The sequence below is a fragment of the Spermophilus citellus genome (genome assembly GCF_964194105.1).
Source record: "Spermophilus citellus genome assembly, chromosome: 2".
Taxonomy (NCBI): domain Eukaryota; kingdom Metazoa; phylum Chordata; class Mammalia; order Rodentia; family Sciuridae; genus Spermophilus; species Spermophilus citellus.
The window spans coordinates 3859309-3886527 of record NC_138183.1 but is presented as its reverse complement, the minus strand read 5'-3'; the positions used below and the strand labels follow the sequence as shown (position 1 = coordinate 3886527).

At 53.8% G+C, this 27219-nt stretch overlaps 1 protein-coding gene across 1 annotated transcript; it reads left to right on the top strand.

Annotated features, from left to right (window-relative positions):
• Positions 1-2660: 2660 nt before the first annotated feature.
• GTF3C5 (general transcription factor IIIC subunit 5) lies at positions 2661-18871 on the top strand. The gene is made up of 11 exons (XM_081279390.1): positions 2661-4476; positions 6569-6785; positions 8060-8258; positions 11989-12184; positions 13113-13217; positions 14276-14390; positions 14764-14844; positions 15028-15125; positions 16138-16220; positions 16921-17063; positions 17790-18871. The coding sequence occupies exons 1-11, from the start codon at positions 4324-4326 to the stop codon at positions 17954-17956; spliced, it is 1557 nt and encodes a 518-aa protein (XP_081135516.1). The 5' UTR covers positions 2661-4323; the 3' UTR covers positions 17957-18871.
• The last annotated feature ends 8348 nt before the right edge of the window (positions 18872-27219 follow it).

The following is a 27219-nucleotide window of genomic DNA, read 5'->3' as shown; positions in this document are numbered from 1 at the left end:
TATTTATGAACAAACTTTGAAATTCAGTCCTATGTGTATTTGGTTTAATTTTGCTTTGGAATACAAGTTGATGGGGGAGGAGAATGTCCTTTGGAATAATCTGTCCCATTTGGAAGTAAAAGAAAACTGAAACTTCTGTACAGACCCATCCCCAGGTCCCTGTCACCCAGTGATGGGACTGTGTGGGACAATTCCTGACCCTGGCTTGTGTGTAAGTGTGCAGGGTTTCACCTCCTCAAGAGAAGGATGCTGACTACGTCCAGGGCAAACCTTTCATGAGTTGCCAGGTACCTAGGCCTCTGGCCCCAGTATGCCGGGCCAGCCACTTGGCCTTTTCTCCCAGGGTGTCATGAGCACCTGTGACCACCAGATGGCTGTGTTACCCACAAGGACGCTCTGTGGCCCTCTGGTGGCCAACACCAAACCTAGGTCTTTGCTCCAGTCCAGGGTGCAGCAAGTCAAGTGGGGCTAGGGAATATAAAGCACCCACTGTGTGCTTCACAGACCCACCTAGAAGCTCAAGGAGGAAAATGCAGATTCTGAAGCCAAAAGGAGTTTTCTTGCATCACTGGGGATGAAACTCAGGACCTTATCATGCTAGAGCCTTGTCCCCTGAGTGACACCCCAACACTACAGAAGCACAGAAAAAAGTTCTCTTTCCTCTTGGTTAATATGGATCCAGAGGTGGGGGTGTCTCTTAATGGTAGAGTACTAGCTCAGCATGTGCAAGACCCTGGATTCCATTCCAAGAACCCCCCCTCAAAAGGATATATATTCCAGTACCACCACAGAAGGGGGTCCCCTGATGTCATTCAGCATTCAAGGCCTGGCTAGAAGACAGACAGGGGAGATTACAGTGGTCAGAAGTACCAGATGGCTTTCCCACCACTCTTGCCTGTGGGATTCGACTTTGCCAATCAGCCACCAATCAGCCAGCAGTCCCTTTCCACTGCCCTGGGTCACCGTGAGGGCAGAACAGCGATCTGTCCTCCCCCAGGTCAGTATATGGATCAGTACATCAGTTGGACACAGGACAGCCGAGGGCTGGGTCTGGCATGACCTTAGTGCTTGAGGCTGCGGTGGAGGGTGCAGAACAGGTCACCCCACCCGCTCCCACACCAGCGTGCCCCAGCTGCCAAGGAGGGGCTGAGCCTGAACAAGCAAAGGCTGCTGCTATTTAGTGTCCCTCCCTCACCTGGCTGACTGCTCCTCATTCTTTAGGTTTCAGCTTAGATTTCATTTTGACCTTGTGGGGTTAGTTTGGTGCTTGTCTTCTAAGCCCACAGCACAGAAGTCTGTTTAAGAGCTTACTGTATGAACTCCTGGGTTTGCAGGAGGGGGCTGGGGCCTGTTGGAAAAACATAGCAATGTACTGGGCCTGGGTTTTCCTTAATGCTGCATTACTTGGTATTATGACAGGTGGATTCTTTTTCCCTTTGGGGATGATGCTGGGAATCAAACCCAGGACTTCATACATGCTAAGGGAGTGTTCTACTACTGAGCTACCTTTTATTTGGTAGCTGCCTCTGCTAGTCAAATATGGATGGAGGCAGGGTCTGTGGTCTCTTGGCTGCATTGTCTGAGCCAAGCACAAGGTCCAGCACATAGTAGGGAGCATTTACTAAATGGTGCCTGTGTGCATGGTGCCTCCTTTAACCTGGTTCCTGATGTTTCTTGGCCTCTCTGACCTCCCTGCTTGGGTCCCAGGCAGGACCAATTCTCTGTCCTCCTGAAGCTTGGTCTGATGCTCTGAGGTTGGCCCTTGTTTTCCCCTCCACTCTTTATTCTGTCCTTGGTTCCTGTGGACTTTGGGGACATTATTCTACTGGATGAGCCCTGATTGAGTACCCCCGTGGCCATCCCCTAACCCAGGGGCTGGACTGCATTTTAGGTTGGAATGAGCCACAGGCCTCGTCCACTCATTCAGTAAACCTTTCCTGAGCAGCTGCTCTGTGCCACACCCTGTGAAGACACTGGGTAACCAGACAGTCTCTGCCCTCAGGAAGCTGCTGCTTAGTGGAACAGAACAGCCAGTAAAAAAACAAGACCAGGTTCCACGATGGGGTGCATTTGGGTGCCAGAAGCACAGAAAATAGCACCAACCTAACTTTCAGGGTCAAGGTGAAGTCTAAGCAGAAACTTAAAGACTGAGGAGAAGTTGACCAGGTGTGGGAGGGAGAAGTTGTGGGGGAGTCACTAGCGACAGGGACAGAGTGAGATTTTAACCTAGAAAAATCATTCTTGCTTCCCCAAGAGGAGATTAAACAGAAAAAAAACTTAGAGGACCATCAGATTGGAGAGCAGGCTCACTAAAGTTCCAGGTAGTTTGGAATCAGCTTTGCAAGATGAGAAACTCAATTGCTTCCACAGCCATAGGTAGGGGAGCTGTATTTTGCAACAAAAACAACAACAACAACAACAAACCCCAGCTAAGTCAGAATCTCAGATAAACAATGAATATTTAATATATGTTCCAAATATTGCATCAATGTGCATCCAATATTTTATGTCAGCTCTACTGATAGTGACAAAGGCTTTGAGACTGACTCATGTGTACCAGACTCACAGGGGTCTGGTGTAAATCCAATTTGTTAATTTACAACTGCAAGCAGTGGTAAAATATGCACGTTATTCAGATTCTCCTTTCTAGAAAAAAAAAAAAAAAAGTCATCCTATGACTGTTTGGAGAGCACCAAATGAGAAAAAAAGGACATGAGAAGCTTGAAAGAAAATTTTATCTCAAGGTCAGGAAAATTCTGGAGGAGAACCCTGGCTTCACTACACAGAACCCCTTTTGTTGTGGCTGAATGCACAAGTCTCCCCTGCAGAGGCAGGCCAGGTCCGCTGCACCCTAGTAGGCAGCTCTGTTGAAATGCATGGTTTTCTTCTGGCTCACCCATCACCCTTTGCTGGCTGATTCTCATTTTGCTCACAGGGGATCCTGCTTCCAAGATCTGGGGTTCCCGGCTGACATCTGCACATGGAGTCATGCTGTTTTCCATTTGGAATGTATTTGGTGGCCCAAACTTTGCCCTTTTTGTGCGTACTGGGGGATTGAACCCAGGGACACTCTACCCTGAGACACACCCCCAGCCCTTTCTATTTGGAGACAAGGTCTCACTAAGTCATCTAGGATTGCCTGAAACCTGCGATCCTCCCGCCTCAGTCTCCCAATGTTGCTGGGATTACAAGGCTGTACCACCTCGCCGGCCTTGTTCTGCCTTCTTAAATCCATCCACAACGACGAGTAATTGAGAAACCATTTCAAAACTCGGGGGTGCCTATACCCAAAGGGTTTCTTGATTTTTATCTCCTGACATCCTCAAATCTAGTCCCTTCTTTCCACTCCCCGGGCCACTTCCCTGGCCCCCGGCCTGAGCGTCTCCGCCAGGATCCCGCGGCTTCTCGGCTGGCTGGCCCGAACCCCTCTCGCCCTCGGACACACTCCCCACACCACACGAGAGCTCTTTTGAATACAAAACGGCCATAGTGCTCCCGCCGAAAGCCCTTCACGGGGTCCGGGCCTCACTCCGAAAAGGCCAAGTCGCCAGGCACGTCCTCTCCCTGCCGTCCGGCCTCCGACCCCTTCGGCCCGCTCCGCTGGGCTTCGGGGCCCCGCGCCAGCCGCGGAGTCTCGCCCACCTTCCCCGCCGGGTCGGAAGCGTGTCAGCACACAGCAGGGGCTTAGCAGTCTAGTAAGAGGACGCCAGCGCCCTGCCCAGAGCTCGGGATCTGCGTGCGGGAGGCGAGCGCCACTCCACGACGCCCGGCGGACTGGGGATCGGCTCGAACGCCGCCCGCGGCAACTCTTCTCCACGGCAGGAGGCGTGCCAGAAGCCCAAGGCCCGCCCCCAAGCCCTTACTGGGTGGGATCTGCGGAAGAGAGCAAGTCCTGGTTCCGTATTGGCTAATACCGAGGAGCGAGAAAGGGGCGGAAACTGACTTCTTCCGGACTCCTCATTGGCTAAGATCTCAGTTCAGCTCCCGGCTTCTCATTGGCTAAAGTCGAGGGTGGTGTCTTAAAATCCTCCGGGTCCCCGGCTAGCTGGTGGGAGAGACGACCCCCGGCCCCGCCCCTCGGACCCGCCCTCTTCGTTTTAAACAAAAAAAAGACCGAGGCGCTGCCTTGGTTCACTCCAAAGTCTCCGCGGTTAGCCCGGGGCGTTTGCTGCCCCAGGCCCTGGAGCCTTTCTGAACCTGAGGATTTAAGGATACGCGACAGGCGAGGGAGGCCGGAATGATTTCTTCGCGGAACCATTGAGGCGAGGCCTCTGGGAGCATTTTGAGGGAGGGACCGTGGCGGGTCCGCCTAGGCGTGCCAGGATGGCGGCGGAGAAGACTGATGCGGGGCCGAGGGCCGCGGTCCCTGTGGATCTGCGGCGGGAGCGGCGCTTGGTGTGCGTGGAGTACCCGGGCGTGGTGCGCGACGTGGCCAAGATGCTACCGACTCTGGGCGGCGAGGAAGGCGTCTCCCGAGTAAGAGCGGGGACTCTTCTGAACAGCGGGAGAGGGACCGAGTCCAGAGACTGTGGCTGAAGGGGCGGGGCCTCGATGGGAAATGTGGTTTCCCTGGCAACGGAGGTGGGGCCTGCGGCCAGTGGGCGGGTTTTCGTAGACGCGCGCCCAGGGCGCGCTCAGCCCCCCAGGGACCCTGTGGGGAGGATCTAGGAGAGGTCCTGGGCCCTCTTCCATCCCGTCTCCTGGCATGAACAGCAGCACCCTCGGCATCCGCGCCGCGAACGTGGCCAAGCCGCCGCCCCGCGGCCTGTGTTGAGCAAGCCCCACCTCCCCGCCCCCGATTGAGAATTACCTACCTGCCTGCCCGCCCCTGGGCTTAGAGGTGCACGAGCTGACCTCTTATTCTGTGCCAGGCACGTTCTACTATTTTAATTAAATTCCACCCACCGTAGAGCCTACGAGGGTGTAGGGTCGGACCTGCGCTTTATTTATTTACTTATTTGTGGTTTTGGTGGTACTGGGGGTTGAACCCAAGATCTCAGGCATGGTAGACAAGCAAGGACTCTTATCACTGAGTTACATCCCCAGCCCTTTAAAATTTTTGTTTTGAACAGAGTTTCTACTAAATTGCCCAGGCTGGCCTCACCTTTCCATCCTGCCTCAACCTTCCAGTAGCAAACATACCATATACCTGGTAGCTTCCAGGTGAAGACATCTGGCGCTGTGCCTGGCTAGTGGCTGCATTTTATAAGGGACTGATATAGTTTATTCAGGGTCACACAGCAAGTGGGGCAGTTGGGAATGAGGCTGTCTGTATTCTTTACATGAACCACATCTTGAAATGTCTGTTCTTTAGAGAGGTTTTCTCTGAACACTATAACTTTAATTCCAGTCTGAAATTTTGTTTTGACATTTATTGTCTGTCTCAGCTCCTTGGCACTGAGGCTGTAAACTCCCTAAGAGCAGGAACCTCTCTCCTTGACTTCTGTACTCCTAATATTTATGAGTGCCTGATTCTTCTTAATTTTTGTCAAATGTATGATTGAATTTCATAACACTCTAATGAGTTAGATACTATGTTTTAATTCCTATTTCTTAAAGACAGGTAAGAAAGGTTAGGTTCAGTATCTCTTGAATGATACAACACGGACTTAACTCCTGTGTGTCTGACTCAAAACTACGTTATGAGCCCCTTGGGAAGTGCACCCCTTCATCAGACATCAGTTCCACTCATATTTCTTGAGCACCACCTCTGTTCAGGCCCACATCTGCATTCATTTCCACTCCATCAGGACGTAGAGAAATGTGTTTTATGAGAACGGGATTCCCAAGGATTGAGGCTCTTGTAACCATTGTTCTTAGATAGTTCCTGAGCATTTCCTGAGGGCCACACCCTGTCTGGGGTGCTGGGCAGCCATCAGGCCAGCTTGCAGATGGTCTCATCTCTTGCTTCCAAAGGCACACTGAGTTCCTCTTTCCAAGTATGGGGAAACTCTCATTCATACTTAAATTACAGTGTTTACCCTGAGGTAGGCATCAGGAGGAGTGCTTTACATCTAATTAATTTAATTATTGTAATACTCCTGGAAGGTGGGTACTATTCTTAAGGTTTGCTTTGAAAGTTGTAGGTGACTGCTCCTCAGAGACAAGTACTAATTTAATCTCCTTTGGACCTAGACATATTTGCATATGAGACTGAAAACCATAATCAGTTCTGGCAGGGTGCATGGTTCCTGGAGTAGGTAGTGTTGACAAATCGCCCAGCCCCATAAGCCTTAGTTACCTCAAAGGCAAAACAAGGGTGATAGTGTTGCCAGAAGAGTCACGTCATGCCCCCACTGAAGAGGCACTTGATAGATGGTGGCTTTTATTAATTGGAAGTTGTTATCTTTATAAGCCCTTAGAAGGAGGGAGACTATTCACCCTTCTTTTCTCTACTAAATAAGAGATTGAGCCGATTGGGTTTAGAAAATGAGCCTTTTGGAACTAAGCGTACATCATGGAACATGAGCCTCCTAACTTTCCTCAGTCACCAACAGGTTTGGGAGGGGCAGCTTCCCACTGGCTGCTCAGCTGCCCTCTGCTTCCTGTCTCCCTCCCCTCACTGCAGATCTATACAGACCCCACCAAGAGGCTGGAGCTGTACTTCCGACCCAAGGACCCATACTGCCACCCAGTGTGTGCCAACAGGTTCAGTACCAGCAGCCTGCTGCTCCGGATCAGGAAGAGGACCAGGCGGCAGAGAGGAGTGCCAGCGGAGGCCTACTCCAAGGTCGAGTTTGACATGGAGATCCTGGGCGTCGTCTCTACCATTTACAAATTTCAGGGTAATTGACATCTCTGAGGCATTGGGTTATCAGGCCTGCTCTGGAGGCATGTGGGTCAACTGCCCAGTGAAATGCACATTGCAAATTACCAGCAAGCCTTAGAAATATTCATAGTTACAGCTGCCAGCATGTGCCCTGGCCTGGGGGCTGGCCTATGTGGAGCAGCAGAGCACAGGCACTGTCCTGAAGGCTGCCTTCCTTCCTCCAGCCAGCACTCCCCTGGGGGCTGGGGGCTGGGGGCTCGGGGCTGGGGGCTCGTCACTGTCCAGTCTTCTGTATTCTTAAGAGAAGCCAGGACTCTGGCTTTCTCTGAGTGTTAGTGAAGCCACCTTGTGGGCCAGATCAGCCTGGAGGGCAGGCCTAATCTGTGCCCAGTGTTCTGGATCAGCATCTTGGTCTTGATGGTGTTGCTCTTGCCTCCCCTCTGGAGTCAGGCTGGTAATTACAGAGAGCCCCTGGAGGGTCCATAAGCGGGGCCTGGGGAGGTGGGGTAAGAAAGAGCACAGGCTTTGGAGTTGGGCCTCTTTGGGCTCTTCCAGGTTCTTTGGGCAGACGACTTGCTTCCCTCAGTCTCCGCCTCCTTGCCTGTTCAAGGGGACTGCAGAGCCCTGAGTTCCTTAGGCCTTGAGAAGATTCTGGAGATGGTGCTTGTTAAAGGGCTAGGCCCGACACACAGGAGGCTCATGGCAGATTTCCAATAAGCCTTAGAAATGCCAGAAGTTACAGATTCCAGTATTAAAGATTGAGGAGGGAAAAGGGAAGTTGAAGGGGAAAATGGGAAGTGGAGAGGAGACCAAAGCAGAGCAGAGCTGAGGTCACTTGGCTGCACTGGGATGCCAGTCACACTGTGGAAGCCATGTTTCTCAGAGAGGGGGCATCCTCTCTGGGACAGGTGCTCCTCGTGGTCCCTGAGATACCACACTTGACATTTCTCTCTCTAATTGAGCCAACCTGTGTTGCTTAGTGGCCCTGGACTGGCAGCATTAGCCTCCGAGCTTGGTAGAAGGTGGGTCCCAGGTGTTTCTTCCACAAGTTAAGAAGCACCACCCTGCCCCCCCACCCCTGTCGCTTTTACTGGAAGTGATTCAGAGTGCGAAGTGATTCAGAGTATGGGGAGTGTGGGGAGTGTGGGAGGATGGGGAATGTGGGAGGATGATGCTTTATCTCCCACCTCCATCCTCCCTGGGGGGATATGGGTGTTGTGTGGCAGCTGCCAGGTCCTAGGTTAGTGTCCCTGGCCATGGTGTCTGCCATCTGTCTTCTTCTCTTTCTAGGAATGTCTGACTTCCAGTACTTGGCCGTACACACGGAAGCCAGCGGTAGGCACATGTCGATGTATGACAAAGTGCTCCTGCTCAGGCCCCAGAAGGAAGTGTTCTTCCACCAAGAGCTGCCGCTCTACATCCCCCCACCCATCTTCTCCCGCCTGGACACCCCAGTGGACTACTTCTATCGACCCGAGACGCAGCACCGGTAAGAACCCTGCCCCACTGCAGGGCTGGGGTCAGAGAGCCCTGCGGCCAGAGGGCCTGGGTCCAAGGATTCATGACAGGAGGCCTCAGGCATGCCTCTCAGCCTCAGATTCCCACTGACAATAGTAGCTCTTCGGTTAAATTCCTTTCTTCCTTTGTTTCTTTCTTCTTTTTTTTTTCTCAGTAGTGGGGATGGCACCCAGGGCCTCATGCATGTTAGGCAAGTGCTCTGCCACTGAGCTACATCCATAGTCTTTATTTTATGTTGGGACAGGGTCTCACTAACTTGCCCAGGCTGACCTTGAATTTGTGATCCTCCTTCCTCAGCCTCCCCAGTTGCTGGGATTTTGGGTGTGGCCACCATTCCAGGAGTTGGATTAAATTTTAAAAGCACATTTTATTAGCACAGTGTCGAATATAGCATGAGCCTGGTGGTTCCCAGGCTGGCTCATTCCCAAGGACCACTATAGTACAGAGAACTTGTCTGTGGGACTTGAGGGTTCCCGCTGAGAAATGTTCTCTGGGGTTCTGGCCCCTGATCATAGCTGACTAGCCACTCTCTGGACCTTGGGGTCAACAGCAGCAACACTACCTGTGAACCCCAACTCTGACCCCTGTCCTTTCCCCCTCCTCTGCCTTCCCTGTGGCCTTGGCCCTTTCCATCCCAGGCAGACTTCACAGCCATCCTTGTGATCAATCCTACCTCTGTCTTCTCCCTTTGCCAGGCTCATCTGCAGGACTTTGGCCCCATTCACCCTTGCTATTGGCCACCTTAGGTCTGCCCCTGCAGCTGGAGGTGGCTTCTGAGACTGCCCAGCCCAACCGTCTCCTGTGCCATCCCAAGCTGGCCGTGCCTCTGCTGGACATGGCTCACTATGCACTTGGCTGTGGTCTGTGTCCTATCTGTGTGAGCTCCTGAGCACAGGCTCTGGGTGGGCTTCTGCACCGAGGGGAGCCCAGGTGGGATGTCTCCCAGCCCTCCCCCATATGCACATCCCTACGTGATGAAGCACAGCAACTCAAACGCAGTGAACTCTTTACTTGAGATGGTCTTGACATAATTAGAGACCGGGGCGTTGTTGGAAAGGCAGGCCTGGGCATTATCAAAGGCTGGTTTTTCCCTAGAGGCCAGCCACACATTGAAATGAAGAAGTAGGATTTGCTTTGTAGAAAAGCCAGAGCTGAATAGAGTAGGGAAAAACAAAGAACATGAGTCTGAGACCACCTGCTTGAGGTTGGTGGCACTCGCCTACTGTGCTGCTTTCCCTGGCACCCCAGGGTGCTGGGCTGTGTGACTCACCAGGGCTCTGTCACACTCCGTTTTGCCAATGAGGAAGCTGAGACCCAGGGTCCCCAGGCTGTGTGGGAAGCACCTAGTCCTGGTCTTGCCCATCCCTCAGGTCTTGCTTGGGGCTCAGTGCCATTACTGACCTTATTTTTGTGTACTTTTTTTTTTTTTTTTTTTTTTTGGTACTGGGGATTGCTCAGGGGCATTCAGCCACTTTTGCTGAGACTGGCTTTGAACTCATGATCTTTTGTCTCCTGGCAAAAAAATTTCTCCTCTTAGTGTGAGTTCCCCAAAGGAACGGTTTGGCCTGCTTCATTCTTTGCTGTGACATTGGTGGCTACACAGAGCTGGTCCTGAGTGAGGTGCTCTGAGAGTATCTGGGCCTCACTAGGAAGCATTGGGGGCAAGATTGGCACCAGCAGAAATGCAAAGGAGAAGCGCATGTGCAATGTGGCCCACAGGCGGCAACATCTGCCATCTATGCAGCTTCCGGAGAGCCAACTGCCAGTACCGAGTGGCACATGTCCGGGCACCTCCCTGGGAACAGGGCAGGCACTAGAACACATTTTGAGGCATCAAAATAAATTGTGGTGTATAATAGAAGCCTAGAAAATAGGAAAGTCTGCAAGGTGGGCCCAGAATGGTCATCTCCAGAGGGCAGAGGACGGGAGCATCCCCTTTCCTAATTAAACATTTCCTTCAACAAGTCCTGAGCAGGTGCTTACTGTGGACCCCCTGCGACCCCGTGGGGTGAGGCTCTGTTTTGAGTGGGGACTGCGGAGCATGAGCAAATGGATGGGGACTTCAAGGAGATAACTGGTGGCTGGGAGGGTGGGAGGGCTGAGGGCTCAAGAGGAGCTGGTGTTAGAAACCAAAGTCTGAGTGATAGAGCCAGGCAGGTGAAGATCTGGGAGAACGTTCCAGACCAGGGATTTGGCACATGCAAAGGAAGGACCGAGAGCTGGTATCCGAGGGCCAAGGGCTTGTGGGGTGTGGCCTAGACTGTGGCAGTGGCTTTGATCATAACCTCAGAGGGGCATTATTCTCTGCCAGGCTCAGTGGCACATGCTGGTGGTCCCAGAGGCAGGAGGATCACTCGAGTCCAGGAGTTCGTGGCAGCCTGGGCAACATACCAAGACCCCATCTTGAAAGCGAGAGAGGGCAGGAGGATGGGAGGGAGGGAGGGAGGGAGGGAGACAGAGTTTAAAAAATATGGTCGGAAGTTAGAATAGAAATGTCTAGGTCATTGGGAGCGATTCCTACTGCCCTCACTCCCTCGCTACCTGTGCCCATCCTCGCCTGGTGGCCCAGCTACCTGAAGAAACCACTTTGTGCCCCTCTACACACCTGTACCAGAGTCCTGCACCATGCATATTTCAGGGTTCTCCTGCCGTGGCGCCCATGTAGGGCCTCCTTCAGCTTCCTCAGTTGTCTCTAAAGCTACTCAGGAGCCAGAGGAGGGCTGTACACATTGCTTTTGATTGATATCTCCCAAGTCTATTTACTCTGTCAATCCCCTGTCCCCTTCCAACTATTTTTCTGATTGTGACAGGGAAAAAAAATTGCAGAAACATACAACCAGAAAGAATCAGGTGGCACCAGCTCCCTGCTAAAACCTTGTGCAGAATAATGCATCAGGAGCCCCGCAGCCGCACCCCCCGCAGGATTTCAGTGGGGAGCTGGTGACACAATTTAAAGTAACATTTCTGAAATGTTGTGGTTCCCCTCCCCTACAAGCAATTTACTCTTTTTTTTAATTAATTTTTTTTAGTTGGGTTGGACACAGTCCTTTATTTTATTTATTTATTTTTATGTGGTGCTGAAGATCAAACCCAGGGCCTCGCCCGTGCTAGGTGAGCGTTCTACCGCTGAGCCCAGCCCCATAAAGTCAGAAACAAACAAATATATAAAAGAAGGAAGTGGATCACTTCTGTGCCATGTCTGCAGGCACTGGGAGCAGCCCAAGTCCCTGTCCTGCCCCAGAAGGCAGCTGTTTCCAAGCCTCAGGGGTGGACTGAGGTGGGGGGTAGTACCCCTGGGCCGCGTTCCCTCACTTGGGATTTATTGGTTTTCCCCAGATGGAAAGAACCTGTTTTTTTCCCAGGCTGCTATCGATTGTTCTGTGCTGTTGCCTTCCTGGGTGCACTGGGCTGGCCGCTGCCTCACGGTCCCTCCCTGAGTGTGGGGAGGCTGGAGGGCCAGCCTGAGGGACCCTCCATCTCAAAGGTGTTGAGCCCCTCTCGCTCCTCTCTGGAGCCTTCCAGGCTAGTCCTGCTGATTTTGCAGTCAACAACCCGTGACCTGTAACTCAGTTAGAATCATGGTGACATATGGCCCCAGCTGGAAGCCACCATAGGAGGCAGGAGGTGGGCAGCAGAGGGAGCAATGGGCCCTCTCTGTCTGGCCAGGCCTAAGTGCTTCTCCTTCAACCTCTGTGCCCCAGGGAAGGCTACAACAACCCACCACTCTCAGGTGAGAACCTGATCGGCCTGAGCAGAGCCCGGCGCCCCCACAATGCCATCTTTGTCAACTTCGAGGACACAGAGGTGCCTGCGCAGCCACTGGAGGCTGCCGCGCAGACATGGAAGAAGACCTGCACCAACCCCGCAGACCGGGAGGTGGAGGAGGCGCTGAGGAAGGTGGGCTGTGCCCTGCCAGCCCACGGGCCCCTTGCCCTGACCCCGTTTACCCAGCTGCTCCCGTCCCCTAGCACTGTGGCTTGGCTGTGCTACCCAATAGTACACGGGAGCTTTTCACCACCAGACGTAGCATTTGAAAGCCTGCCCCACAAGTTCTGCAGTCCTGAGGCAGGAAGTTCTGAGGGTGCTCGAGTGACCCCTGGGGTAGCCGGGAGGGTGTGGTGCTAGAATGAGACCCACGTGGAGCTGGCGTCATGGCCTTCCTGCAGCCCTGGACCCGTTGCAGCCACATGCCCATGATGCCTCTGCCCCGGGTGGAGCCACTGCACCTGTCCTCTGGCTGTGGGGCTGTGGGGACAGGGTCCTCCCGACCAGCCTGCTTCCCTGGTTAAGCTGAAGTCACCCTGTCCCTGGGCACTGCTGAGAGACGGTCAGCCCCGCTGCATTTCCAGCTGTCCTCTTCCAACTATTTTTCTGATTGTGACAGTAAACTGTGCTTGTTAGGAAAAAAAAATTGCAGAAACATAAAACCAGAAAGAATCAGGTGGCACCAGCTCCTTGTCTTTGTGGTGTCACAGCCCAGGCACCCACCCTCCGGGTTGGGGCTGTGTGGGGTCCTAGGGCTCCAGCACACCGCCTCACAGGCCTGCATCTGCTGCAGTGTGAGCTGTAGGAGGACAGGGACCATGTCCTGTGGCCGTTCCAGGATCCCAGGCCCCATGGTTGGACCTAGCATGTGCAAGGCTCCAATCTGTGCCTCAGAGAGGGAGGGGTGGAGGAGGGAAGGGGTGACTGAGCAGCAGGTGGGTGAGTGCCTGTGTGCTATGGCCTGCTCCCATGGCTGCCCACTGGAAGGGCCTGCTGGGGCTGGGCAGGAGGGTGGGGGCCACTGGTACTTACCATAGGCTCTGCCCTTGACCCTCCCCAGCTATTTGACATCCGTCCCATCTGGTCACGAAATGCTGTCAAGGCCAACATCAGTGTCCACCCTGACAAGCTCAAGGTCTTGCTTCCCTTCGTGGCTTACTACATGGTAAGTGTCAGCTAGCCCAACACCCCCCTCGGTTCCCACCAGTGTGATCCTGGATCCCTGACACGATGTCTTAGAGCCACAGCAGAGCAGGAGACCCTGTCTCCTGGCACCCTTCCCCCTGTCCTGCACCCCAGATGGCTTGTCAAAGCCACTAGAGAGGTTTCCAGCTGCCCACGTCCACGACGCACTTATAATCCCTAGAAACGTTTGGCCTATCTGGAGGATTCTGGGTGAAGTAACTCCCTGGCTCGTGGTTGAAGGTTGTGTGCTGTAGAACCAGAGAGTGAGAGCTCTCAGGGACCAGGCGCTGTGTGAGACTGGGGGCCCATCATGTTCTTTATCATCCCCAGGGAAAAGCCCAGGCTCAGAGAGGTGATGTGACACATCAAGGTTCTGCAAGGCCACCTGGGGCCTTAGCCATCTAGCCACAGGTCCTGGACCCCAACTACAGTGCCACCCGCTTCAGCTCCTTGCACCGGAGTGGGGCAGATTCGTCCCAGGAGGGGGATGGAGACGGGGTGGCATTACTGAGGTTTCCAAAGGTGCCAGAGGAAAGGGATCTTACCTGCCAAGGGTCCCATGTATGGGGGAGCTGCATACGATGCATACAATGTGACCAGGACTTTGGTGAGAGCAGAAGGAAAGCCAGTTCTCTTGTTCTGTTGGACTCCAGACCCTGGAGAGTCACCATGTGTCACTTAGCATTGGTGTCTTAGCATTAAGTCCTTCAGGGGTACCACCCAGATAGAAGATGGCCTGTGCACCAGGACAGTGCTAGCACTTGGCCCTGTGCCAGCCCATGTTAGGGGCTCCTGGTCTTAGGTGACTCCCAGAACCTGGAGGAAGATGCTCTGTGACCTCCATTGGTGGGCAGCCTGAGGCTTTGGAGGCAGGGTGCCTGTCAAGGTGGCTGAGCCCACGTATGCAGAGCAGGGTGGGCGTTCAGAGTCCTGTCCCCAGCTCTCAGGGTCTGCTGCCTCAGCACAGGGTTTGGTTCCTGCCCTGACACAAGGGACCTGGGTTTTGGCCCACCTAATACTTGCCTTTTCTGTCTCCAGATAACGGGCCCCTGGAGGAGCCTGTGGATTAGATTTGGATATGACCCCCGAAAACACCCAGAGGCCAAGATTTACCAAGTCCTCGACTTCCGACTCCGCTGTGGGATGAAGTATGGTGAGCTGTGAAGAGCTCTGCTCCCCGTCCCCTCTGCCGCCTTCTGTCCTGAGCCTTCTCTTTTGGTAGAGAGTCTGTGGATCACAGTAGCAGAAACAAAGGTCCTAGCCTGTCCTTGTGCACTGCTGACCCTCATCTCTGAGCCACAGTCCCTAGTTTGCAGTTCCACAGTGACCTGTGGTCATGTGACATGAGGCCTGCCCTGCTAAGTGTCTAACTCAGGACCACAGCAGGACCACACGGGTGTCAGTGCCCATTCCCCTATGGTGTGGTGGCCTGGGTCTGCTTTCACAGGAGCTGGCCTGTGAACCGTAAGGCCCTAGCTGCCATCCGGGGGGCCTGGCACCTCCCACATGCCCACCCTCATCTGCAGGATATGCCTCCGGTGACATGCCTGTCAAAGCAAAGCGCAGCACCTACAACTACAGCCTTCCCATCACTGTCAAGAAGACACGTAAGTGCCCAGGCCTATGCGTGCAGCCAGCAGGAGGGACACTGGGGTGGTGGGCACCGGGGTGGCAGGATGGGGCTCACTCCGGGTTACTACTGGCCCTTCTCCTGGTGGCACAGGAGGGTGTGCTGGATAGTCTTCGCAGTCTCCGCCCATTTGCCTCAGCCCTGTCCTTGCCCTGTGCAGCCACCCAGCTTGTCACCATGCATGACCTGAAGCAAGGCCTGGGCCCGTCGGGGATAGCCGGCCCCCGGAAATTGGCCTCCAACAGGTACAAACTCAAGGTGGGTGTCCCGGAGCCCAAGGAAGGCAGCCCACCGGCTGGGGTAGAGGCTGTGGGCAGGGCTGGCATTGTGGGTGGCACTGGGAATGGCTTGGTTGAGGTGGTCCTCTGCCTGCCTGCCTTGGGACCTTCCAGAAACTGAGAGTGAGAACTCAGGGTATGAACCCCCCAGGGCCATGGGGATTGAGGGCCCCTTGGCAGAGAGGTGTTGATCCAGCAGCTATGTGTGGCTGCCCCTCGTGAGCCTGGGCCCCACAGAGGCCTGTAGCTGCCACCTGGGTGGTGGGCATCGGGCACACGTGCTGCAGAGCCAAACCAGAGCTCTGGGGCCCAGTGGAGGCTGGCTGGGAGCTGGGAGGGGCCAGCCCACAGGTGCACACCGTCACTGGTGTCATCCGGCAGCCCTCGGCACTTCCTAAGCCTTCCACACCCAGGCTGTGGTGCTCGCGGTGGTCCTAGGGAGGCCAGCAGGTGCCCCACCCTGAAGGCCTGCCTGGGGGAGGGTAAGTGTGAGGCCAGCAGGGGCAGCACGCAGGCCCCTGCGCCCCGCCTGCTGGGTGTTCCAGACCTTAGCACTCTGCTGGGTGAGGGTGGCTGTGCCAGCCTGAGGGAGCCTCCGTCCTCTCAAGAACTCAGGCAGTTGTCCCTGTCTCTAGAACCCATGAAGCCCTGCCTTCCTCCTGAGACATCAGGGCAGCATGCAGGGGACATAGAGTGACCAGCAAGCAGCAGTCGATGAGGAATGGATGGCCAGGTCCTGAAGGAAGGCACAGAGGGCAGAGGCCAGCACGGGCTGCTGCCAGCCCTGTGCTGTAAGCTGGCGGCTTCTCCTCACCGCTCTCCCAGAACCCGCAGGGAGTCAGCTGGCTCTGTCACATCTGCTCCCCAGCTCTGCCTGTTTGTCCCCTGGTCCTGGTGACCAGCCTCTTGGAGAGACCCAGGTCCTGCAGCCTGGGCCTTTCCCACTGCCTGCCCCGGGCTCTGGCTAGCTGCCGTTCTCTCCCTCTCCCCAGGACTCAGTCTACATTTTCCGGGAGGGGGCCCTGCCGCCCTATCGACAGATGTTCTACCAGCTGTGTGATCTGAACGTGGAAGAGTATGTACACAGGGGCCTGTGGGGCTCTGGGCAGTGTGGGGACGTCCCTGGGGACCAGCGTCTCTGCAGCCCTTCCACTGGGTGCTGGCATGGAACTCTCAGCAAGAAGACCCGCACTCGAGTGGGTGTTGCTGAGGGCCCTGCCTCAGGCCCCAGCTGTGCCAGCCTTGACCGTGCCTGGTACCAGGGCTGGGCCTCTGTGGTCAGGGGTACCCTTGCCCTGCAGCCCCACCATTGCCCACCTGAGGTCCGTGACACAGTTCCTAACTCCACAGCCAGTCAGAATTCCAGGAACCTTTGGTCCACTGGTGCTTAGTGATGTCCAAAGAGTCTGAGGAGTGGGGCACTGGGATAAAGGTGACGGGGCAGCAGGGGAAACGGCTTCTAATCTGAGAAAACAGACTCCTGTCAGAAAAGTGTGTGTGGCACACACCCAGCTCACTTGCAGCTGGGGCCAGGGTCTCGCAGGTTAGGACCTGACTGGGAGCATGTGGCCCCTCACCTCACTGCCTGGCCGCTCTGCAGACCACACCGAGGGCTGTTTCTCAGCACAGTGCCACCTCTGCCAAGATCATCCCCAGCACCCTGAGAGAAACCCTGCCAAGACTGCCCCTTGCATCCTGAGAGAGACCCTGCCAAGACTGTCCCCAGCATCCTGAAAGAGACCCTGCCAGTTTCCCACACCTCTTCCTGCCCACAGGTTGCAGAAGATCATTCACCGCAATGACGGGGCAGAGGACTTGTGCACAGAGCGGGATGGGTGGTGCCTCCCCAAGACTAGCGATGACCTGAGGGACACCATGTCCATCATGATTCGGCAGACCATCCGCTCCAAGAGGCCTGGTAAGAGCATGGGGTGAAGGGAGGCCAGCTGGGAGGGAGGCCTGGAGAACCAGGACCTAGTCCAGGTGCCAGTGTCCCAACTGAGGTTGCCTGGGTGGAAGTCATGGCCCTGGGCCCTGGGTCCGAGGCAGAAGCAGGCAGGGATGGAGCTCCAATCCAAGGCCTCTGCCTGATGCCCTGACCTCTTCTCCATCCTCTAGCTGTGGATGGACTGACTCTGTCCTGGCTTCTTCCACTGTGGGGAGCAGGGACAGGAGGAGCCTGTGGCCCATTGCTGCTCTGCCTTCCCAGGCTCCTTCCCCAATTGGGGTCAGGGCTGGCCACTGGGGAAGCAGAGCCAGCACTTGCTGGGCTGTGCTTTGAGGAGGTTGGGAGAGTGATGGGGCCTCTGGGGCTCTTCCCAGGACAGGGCCAGAGCAGAGGCTCGTGGTCTTGCTTAAGTCACAGACACAGCCTGTTTGGGAATCCAGTCAAGGCCGCACACCTCTCCCAGAGATGAAGGTGGGCCTGGAGGCCACCTGTGGCTCTGCTGGGACAGAGGTTTCAAACCTGCCTGCTTCCGTGTGCTCTGGGATGCTTGTTAGACTGCAGCTTCCTGGGCCCCCAGTGCTTCCCACAGCCGCCAGTACCTAGCACGGGAAGCAGGCTCTCAGCAGCCCTGCATCCCATTGAGGGCCACCTGTGAAGCCCACATGGGACACACTGTCTGATTTCCTCCTGGCCCAGCACTCTTCTCCAGCCCAGCCAAAGCTGACCGTGCAAAAGGGCAGCTGATGTTTGAGTCTGGGGAAGATGAAGAGGAGGAAGAGGAAGAGGAAGAAGAAGAGGAGGACTTCAAGCCCTCGGATGGGAGTGAGAACGAGATGGAGACGGAGATTCTGGACTATGTGTGACAAGACCCTCATCCCCAGGCTGACCAGGGGACTGGTGTCCATCCTGGTGTGGGAGCCATAGCAAGCTGTGGTCCCCACTGTCATCCACAGTAGCAAGGCTGGCCCCAGAGGCCCCTCTGAGGAAAGCGGGAGTCCCAAAAGGACAGGCCCTGGCCCTGGCTATGGCCTGCTGCTCCATGCTACCCTTTTCTCTGGATGTTTGGAGACATTCCTGGCTTCACACACTCATAACACAGGCCCGAGTTTGGCAGGCTGAACTGGTGCTCATGACCTCTGGCTGAGGGAGAGCCAGCGGTGGAGATGTGCACTGGCACAGCCCGTCCCAGCAGGGGCCTCGTGACTGGTAGCAGAGATAGGTACCGCAGTCCACGTCACAGATGGCCAAAGACTGCCCTCGGGGCTCCCATAGTGCATCAGTAGCTCCTTCACTCACCCGGTGAAGTGCTGGTAGTGCTGGGACAGTTAGCACCGACAACACCAGTGCCAACTGTCCCAGCACTACAGTTGTCTCACCACCGTTTGGGTGAGACAAGGACATTGGGAGTAGCCCAAGGCTAGGCTTGTTCCTGACTTCCAAATGGATATGATCTTCAGAAGTTCCCAGAAAGAGTTCTTGTTGTGTCACAGCTTCCCCGTGTGGACTCGACTGTCCCTGTAGAGCCCGCCTCCTGTGCCCCGGGGCAGCAACACCAAGGCCCTGAGCCGGATGGGCCTTGGCCTGCTTTTCTGTGTGGCTATGAGTCCCTTCAGCAGCATGGCAGGCAAAATAGAGACACATTAGTCTCAAAACCAAAGGCCTCAGACCAGCCCCATCCTGCTGACCAAGTTCCTGGGAAGCCCCCTCCCATGACAACATCAGGAACCCAGTGGCTCAGCCCAAGTGGCTAGGCCTGGGAGCCAGCTGCGCAGGGGAAGCAGGCCAGGTGGCCCACTCTCTGCAGCTGGGAGAAGCTCAGCCCAGAGGCGGAGATGGCCCCTGCCTAAGGATAGGCCGCCCAGGCCTGGCCCGGCCCCTCGCCACAGTTTCCCTCAGGAGCAGCTGGCCTCTGCCAGGTCTCCGCTGGGGCCACTCCCGCTTCCTCTGCATCACTAACCCCAGTTCTCAGGGAGGGCCTCTGGGTTCTGGTCCCATCTTCCCAGGAGCACCTTGGTCCCTGTGCAAATCTGGGGAGGTGCTAGGACAACTAGGTGCCAGCACAACTAGGCCTTACCCTCCTCCCCCAGAGCCTAGGACAGGGCTGGTCCTGCCTCAGGTCTGCCCGACTAGAAGGGCTTCCCAAGGTCTATCAGATTGTGAGAGGTATGGTGGCTTCTTCCTCCCTTTTAATAAACCTTGCACTATGAGAAATGTCAGGTGAGTGCCGAGCAACTTGCACGCCGTGGTGCAGTCTCGCTGCGGTCCTTGGGAGCCCCGTGCTTCCCGGCTCCAGCTCAGAGCTGCTGCTGCATTTGAGCAGCAGTTACGTGTGTGCTGCTCGGGCTTCTCCAGGAGAGCAGACCTGTCCAGCCCCGTGTGGGCAGAGATTTACATCTAGGAGCTGGCTCCCGTGGCAGTGGAGGAGCAGGTCCCACGACTGCAGGCGGCAGTGGCCGGCAGTGTGCTGGCAGGGTCCTTGCTCAGGCCAGGTCTGCAGGTGAACTCTGATTGGGTGAGGCTCACCCATCACTCACATGGAGGGTGATCTGCTAAAGTCCCCAATTTAAACATTAATTTCGTTCAAAAAACACCTTCACAGAAGCTTCTAGAATAGTATTTGACCAGTTGTCTGGACACAGCCAGGTGTCCAGACACATAAATTTAACCATCACAGTACCTAACAAATCTCCAGTGATTTCTTAGTATCTAATCCTGTTCCATATTCCCATTCCCCTGATTGCCTTAAAAATGTCTTTTTGCTTTTGGGTCATGGTTCAGACGAGTTTGCCTCTCTGCCGTCTGCCTTCACCACAAAGTGACGGCTCACAGCCCACACCACGAGCTGAGGTGTGCTGGCACCATGCTCTGGGAGCTCGCGAGGTACAGGCCTCCTGTTACTCCAGTGGGAAGCCAAGGGCTGTTTGTCCTGTGGAGTGTCCCTGCTCTGGCTTTGCCTGGTTGCTTCCTCATGGTGGTATTGGTCATGCTCTGCTGTCCCCCTTATTTCCCGAGAACCGGAGGAAGTCACCCAGGGAGACATGGGATGTATGTTCATCCAGGTGTCAGTCCAACTGTTGGTCTTTCACCTGGTGGTTTTTATCAGCTACTGATCAAATAGTCACCTGAATTGGATACTACTTTTTTTTTTTCTTTTTGGTACCAGAGATTGAACCCAGGGGCTCTCAACCACTGAGCCACATCCCTAGCCCTTTTAAAATTCTTTTATTTTGAGATAGGGTCTCACGAAGCTGCTTAAGGCCTCTCTAAGTTGCTAAGGCTGGCTTTGAGCTTGCAATCCCCCTGCCTCAGCCTCCCGAGTCTCTGGGATAACTAGTGTGTACCACCGTGCCTGGCTTGAATACTTCTTCAGTGATGGCAAAGTAGTTACTTTAAGAATTCTGGGGCTGGGGTTGTGGCTCAGTGACAGAGTGCTTGCCTTGCACATGTAAGGCACTGGGTTCAGCACCACATAAAAATAAATAAAGATATTGTGCTCATGTATAACTATATATTAAAAAAAAAAGAATTCGGTTCTCTCTGCATTTACTGGTTGGAAGATTAAAGGATTCTTCCTTATCCATTTGATTACCTTGAAATACCATTTGGACAGGAAAGAGGTAAATATCTGTTTTCCCCTTCATCAGTTTCCAGAATGCAGTGGCCCTTGACCAACGGTGTGGTTACAGCGCCATGACCGAGTCGGGGTAGAAAGTATCCTAAGTGGGAAAATGCAGCTCCTCCCCCAGCCTGCGTCGCACACACACACAGCCCACCAGTTGGCCTGCAGTGGGGCCAAGCCTGCTTCACACTCAGGTCTGACCCTCGTGTAGCTGAACACCCTATTGAAAGTGAAGGGCAGTGGTTGTCTTGGGTAAAGCTGAACCTGGAAGCCCGCTTGTCTAACACGGTGCTCTGGCAGTGGCCAGGGATGAGGTGGGCAGTCTCTCCTTCCAAGCTTGGTAACTTGTTTCAGCCAATTGCAGAAGACTTTTCTTTTTCTTTTTAAATTTTTTTTTTTTGTGTGTGTAACTAGAGATGGACAGATTGCCTTCATTGGCTTATTTTTATGTGGTGCTGAGGATGGAACCCAGGGCCTCACACATGCTAGGCAGGCGCTCTGCTGCTGAGCTATGGCCCCAGCCCTGCAGGATGCTTCTTGACACCCACCTTGTCTGCCTTTGGCTGAGGGGCCTCAGAACTGCCCCTGCAGGCCTGGGGTCCCATCAGGTCCTTGACTTTCCGGCCCGTGAGGTCCAGGCTCCGCCGTGTGCTTCCTCCTAAGGCATGGTTTGGGCAGGAAGTGCACGTGGTTTCAGAGGCTTCAGTCTGGTCCCTGGGCCCACTTACTTTGGGCCTGTGGCAGCAAAGTACATCCTGATGGTGGCAATGTGACTAAGGAGGGAAGCAAAGTGAAACCCAGGGGCTGAGGTCCCAGTAACCCCTCTGGGGCACACCCCCCAATGCCCCAGCTTCCCCCCAGTGGAAGCTTCCCCCCTCCTCCTACAGGTTCCACCACCTCCCAGTAGCACCACAGCTGGGGACCAAGCCTTCAACACAAGGGCCTCTGGGGGACATTCAACACAGATCACAACACTAGGTGTGAAGATGGTGTTTAGAGACCACAGTCTGGTGGTGCTCCTGGATTTCTTCCCTGCCAGGGCTTTGAATAGGGAGAGCAGGAAATGTGTATTTCTCTGTAAAAAGAGTTCAGATATTCCCAAATGAAATGTAAGATGTAGGGTTTTACCTCTCATTTTACAGCTACACTGAAGAATCTTGAGTCTTGACAACACCAGCATTGCTTATTGTCTAACATACATGCACCAATTTCAAAATATAAAACATGACTAACCATATAATGATGAACTTAGATACCCTAAATGTTTATAAATGATCAAGTATATAAAGTTGTGGGGAGCCACATAAGTCACCACGCCTTCCAGTCCTGATGCACCACGGGGATCTGAAAGATCACTGCAATCTGGCGCTGTAGTGCCATGACTCGTGACTCCGTCTCTCCCCCACTCAGAGAGCAAGGCCAGTCTTCTGAGTAGGCACAACACCCTGGGGTTGAGCTACACTCACCTGTTCTTTTGTAATCCTACCCCTTTACCCTGTTTGAGATAGAATGTTCCATGGAAACGCCCTTTGTGTGTCCCCTTCTCTTGTTCTGCCTTTGTGTGAGGCCTTCCTAGGTGTCAGTCAACCTGCTGACAGCGGACATCATGAAGCTAGACTCAGCCCCCTGAAACCTGACCCCTTGCCTCATTTGGGTGGCTTCTCCTCAATAAAAGGGTCAGCACGTGCCCCTCGCTCTCTTTTTCACAGACCCCTAAGGTTAGAGGAGCCATCATAGGACCCAAAGAAAAAGGCATTTCTCTCTGTGTGATTATTTCATGCTGCCCAGTTCACCTGGAGTGACCCTGAGTGTTCAGTTGGGAAACTCGACATAAAGCAATATGTGATTAAAGTAAGACGACTGCTAAGGATTATGTAAGATTGCTTTGCTTTTTTCCCTCCAAGTGAGTTCTGCTACAGATACACAATTTTGTTTCCAGGTTGTTTGAAGTCAGAGGAATCCTCCTTAGGCCACCTGCTGATATACCTGTGTCTCCTGCAACTTTGAACTGATCTTTCTCTGTCTGTAAAACAAGGTTTAAGTTTCCTACCTGATAACCAAGAACTGTCAGCCCTAATATTTGCTAGGCCCAGAACTTCTCATCGTGGTCTCCCTCAGGGAAAGTACTGGTAGGGACATGTGTGGTCCAGAAAGGCCAAACCTCAGCCAGGCCACACAGCAGTAGTGGTCCAGTTGGTGACTCTGCTTTGTATGACACCAGCACATATACATTTGCCCTCGCAGAAGAAAGTTCTCCCAGTCCCTCCCAAAACTTGTTAAAAATTACTTCCCTAAGTTCTATATGCTCTTAAATCAATTGAGTTAGTTTCCTACTGTGTCAACCATACCAGTTTAACACTTTTTTAAAACATTTTTTTTTAGTTGTAGTTGGACACAATGCTTTTATTTTATTTATTTGTATGTGATGCTGAGGATCGAACCCAGGTCTTCACTTGTGCTAGACGAGCACTCTACCGCTGAGCCACAACCCCAGACCCACAGTTTAACACTTTGATACTTTCAGCCTGGCTTTCTTGGAGGTCACAGAACTTCCAAGCATCTGAGGGTGGCTGTGAAATCTGTCCACAGAAAAATATGCACGCCACAAATACATTAGATCCAATGTCAACAGCTCTCCACGGCCTGCCCTTGAGCTTCCTAACAGGGCCACCAACAAGGATTTGGAATTCCAAGTCCAGTGTCTGATTAGATTTTGTCATCCAAATTACTATAGTGCAGCTGGTGGGGAGCAACCCCACTGCCTCTGGTTTTGCCTGATTTTCCCATTCTGGCCTTTTGTGAGAGCTGGGGCGATGTCCCAAGAGAGGGCAAGTAGCAGCTGAGGCTGAGGTCGCCATCCCCCACAATCCCCCAGGGGCAGAGGGGCTGAGGCTGAGGGCAGCCCAAGGAGCAGACCCCGGGGCTCTCACACAGGTATCAATTCTCCAAGGCAGACGCAGCTCATAGACACGTCTGACTGGCGTAGCCAGGAACCCTGGGGTGAGTTTATTTTTGGATGGACAATGTTAGTCTCTTCTGGGTGTTTCTGGAAAGGCTCATTCATTCTTTGTTAGGTTTTGTGGATCACCTACTCTGTGCAGGACCATGTGGGTCCTTGGTAAATAAATAAATGACCACCCTTTTTGTTAACTGGACATCCACATACAGCAAAGTGAATCTAGACACAGAAAAATTCATTCACGATGATCCCAGACCCAAGTGTAAACCGACCTACAAGATCACAGGAAAGAGCTCTGGGTCCTGGGTTGGCATGGCTTTTTAATTCAACACCCAAGCCAGGATGCATGAATTAAAATTAAACATCCTGTTCTTTGAAAGAAAGACTGAATTGAAAAATAAGCCATAGGGGCTGGGGATGTGGCTCAAGCGGTAGCGCGCTCACCTGGCATGCGTGCGGTCCAGGTTCGATCCTCAGCACCACATACAAACAGAGATGTTGTGTCCGCCGAAAGCTAAAAAATAAATATTAAAATTCTCTCTCTGTCTCTCTCTTTAAAAAAAAAAGAATAAACACGCAAGAGTGCCGGCAGCTCAGCAGTAAGAAAACAACTCAGTTACAACATGGGACAGAACTCAGCAGATACCACCACAGAAGATGAGGATGAGCAATCATCTGAGGGATGCTCCCAGTCATGTCACCAAGGAAGTGTCAATCAACCACAGTGACATGCCATTTCATGCTGTAAGAATGGCCTGAATCCACACAACTTGATAGCATCAAGTGCCGGCGGGGATGTGGAACAGTGAGCACGCTTAGTCATCACAGCTGGGAATAAAAATGTCCAGCTCTTCCAGAGGCCGTGTGGCAGATTCTGTAAAAATGCAGCAATCTCACTTGGTTTTTACGTGAAGCTGAAAACTTAGGTTCACACAAAAACTTGCACGTGAGCATTTGTAGCAGCTTTATTCATAACTTCCTGAACTTGAAGGCAACCCATATATCCATGAGCAGGGGAGTGGGTAGACAAACGGTGGCAATCCAGATGACGGCTACCATCCAGGGCCACAAGGAAAAGCACGATCACCCAAGGGAGGACATGGAGGGACCCAACTGCGCCATACCTAGTGAGCAAAGCCACTCTGAAAAGGCTCTCACTGCCCAGTTCCAACTGCTTGACATTCTGGAAGGCAAAACCAAGAAGATCGCAGATCAGTGCTCCCAGGGGGCGGTTGCGAGGGTGATGGGGGCACATGGGGTTTTTAAGGCAGTGCTGCTATTCTGAATGATCCCATAATAATGGAGACATGGCCTCATACATTTGTCCAATCCCATAAAATGTCCAATGCCAAGAGTAACCATCCCGCACGCTTGGACTTGGTGTGATGATGTGTCTGTGTGGGCTCCTTCATTGTAACAGATGTCCCCCTCCAGTGAGTGTGGATCCTGCAGAGGGCTACAGATGCGTAGGGGCAGGCAGACATGGGAACTCCATCCTTTCTGCTCAAATTTGCTGTGAACCTATAATTGCTATAAAAATTTGATATGAGCCAGGCGAGGGGGTGCCTACCTGCAATCCCAGCTACTCGAGACGTAGTGGCACCCCTGCCTTCACAGAATATCTTAACTAAGCTCCTCCAGAAACCTTCACCATAATTGATTTCAGTACTATCAGCAAAAGAGTCTCCACAAAACAAAGGAGTTCAGTGGAGGTGAACTTCCTACTTTGGCCGGTTGCTCTATTTTACTTGGCCACTGGCCTGGGAGAAATCAGCACTCCAGGTGCTGGACACCCCTTTCCTAGTTTTCCATAAACATTTATCCAGTATCGTAATTTGTAAAAGTGTGTTTGCAAATGCAAAATTTGATTTAAAAAAAAAAAAAGGCAAATCCTTTAACAAGGCCTCTGGCCTTGAGCTGGGCTTCACAGAGATGTCTACCTTTCTAAGATATGAGAAGTTACCAGTTGGGCTCCATGGTAACAGCTGGCAGGGGAGGAGAGAAGGGGGAGAAGAAGCTCCCCCTTCTCAGGTGTGGTCCTTGAAGGGTTAACTTGCCCAGAACAGTGAGAGAAAAAGCTGCTTTTGTGAGAACTTTTTTCCTGCAGACTGGGAACCTCTGAGCCCCTCCCCTTACATGCTGGGTGTAGAGTTCTGAAATTACCTGAACTAGGGGTTCAGGAGATTGATTGATTACAGTGAAAGCTGTGCTCTCTGAACCTGGCTGCAGCCAAATAAAACTGTTTCCTGCTCTCTTGTTGGCTCGTGCGTCCCTGAACTAAGGAGGCTGAGGCAGGAGGACCACAGGGTTGAGGCCAACCTGGGCAATTTCACAAGACCCTGTTTCAAAATAAAGTGTAGGGGCTGGGGACATAGCTCAGTGTAGAGTGCTTGCAAGTGCAAGAACTAGCTGGGTTCAACCCCCAAACCCACAAATAAATAAATGAACAAAGAGGCCTCCTTCCCTCCTGCCTGCCTACCCTCTGCACTCCTCCTTCCACCTCAGCTTCTAGAAAGAACACCTCAGAAATATCCTGGAGCGAAGTCCCCCCTTCAGGAGCACTTCCTGTTTCCCAGAATTGGAGCAGCGGGCAGACAACCAGGCCCAGGGGCATTTCCCTCTCCACTCCTGCCCGCCGCCCTTCTTCCCAGTGCCCTGCTCCTGCCTGCTGCCCTCCCCACCTTTCTCTGGCCTCTGCCCCCTGGCATCACAAAGACCAGACGCACAGGTGTGGATCTGCAGATCCCTGCCAGGCCTGGCCTCTGGCCACGGAGGGGCAGCGGGGTCTGTGGTCAGAGCCAGAGGCACAGCTCCTGGGCAGGTCTGGCTGCACCTGGCCAGCCAAGGTCCCCATGACCGATGGAAGAGGACTGTGCAGTGTGGGGGCGCCCCAAGGTCTTCAGTGTGAGGTGACCTCAGGTGCAGGCAACTCCTCAAAAGCACCCTCTTGGGACTTGGCTCATGGCTATCTGTCACTTTGATAACCTTTTCTGGTGTCAGAGTGACATGTATTCCCAGAAAAGCTAGTGGCCTCTTTGGAGATAACCACTGCCCACCCCTTCCTCTGTTGTCAGCTCCCCCAACGCCTGCCTTTCCCTCTCCCTGGCTCTGCCTCTCTCCGCTCGTGTGCCCCAGGACCCTTGCATGGGCCATTTCCATGGCCAGTCCTTCCTCAGAGATGCCTCCTGTGCTGCCCCCATCCACACAGAGACCCTTGTCACCCCCCAGTGCTCTTTGTCTGGCATTCTGGTCCCTGCCCCTAGCCAGACTGTGCACCCAGGGGCCTCCAGTAAGAGCTTCTTGAGCCAGCCAGGGTCCGCCAGCTGGTGCCCAGTAGCACCCAGCCACCTCTGCCTAGAAGTCCCACACTAGTCCCCATCTACTGCGGCTGAGCTAGGGAGCAGGCCGGCACTTCTCTGAAGGGAACACCACCTTCTGGCAAATGAACAGGAGTTCAGGGCGCCCAGCACCCAGCCAGGCCCGGCCGGGCAGCCCCACGGTGCCACCTGCCTTTGCTCCCAGGAGGCAGTAACCTACACAGGTGCACT

Excerpts from the sequence above, each read along its gene's own strand:
- GTF3C5 (XM_081279390.1), top strand. The coding sequence starts at position 4,324 with ATGGCGGCGGAGAAGACTGATGCGGGGCCGAGGGCCGCGGTCCCTGTG. Across the intron at positions 4,477-6,568 it reads GCGAGGAAGGCGTCTCCCGA|ATCTATACAGACCCCACCAA; the intron begins GTAAGAGCGGGG and ends CCCTCACTGCAG. Across the intron at positions 14,391-14,763 it reads CCGCTGTGGGATGAAGTATG|GATATGCCTCCGGTGACATG; the intron begins GTGAGCTGTGAA and ends CCTCATCTGCAG.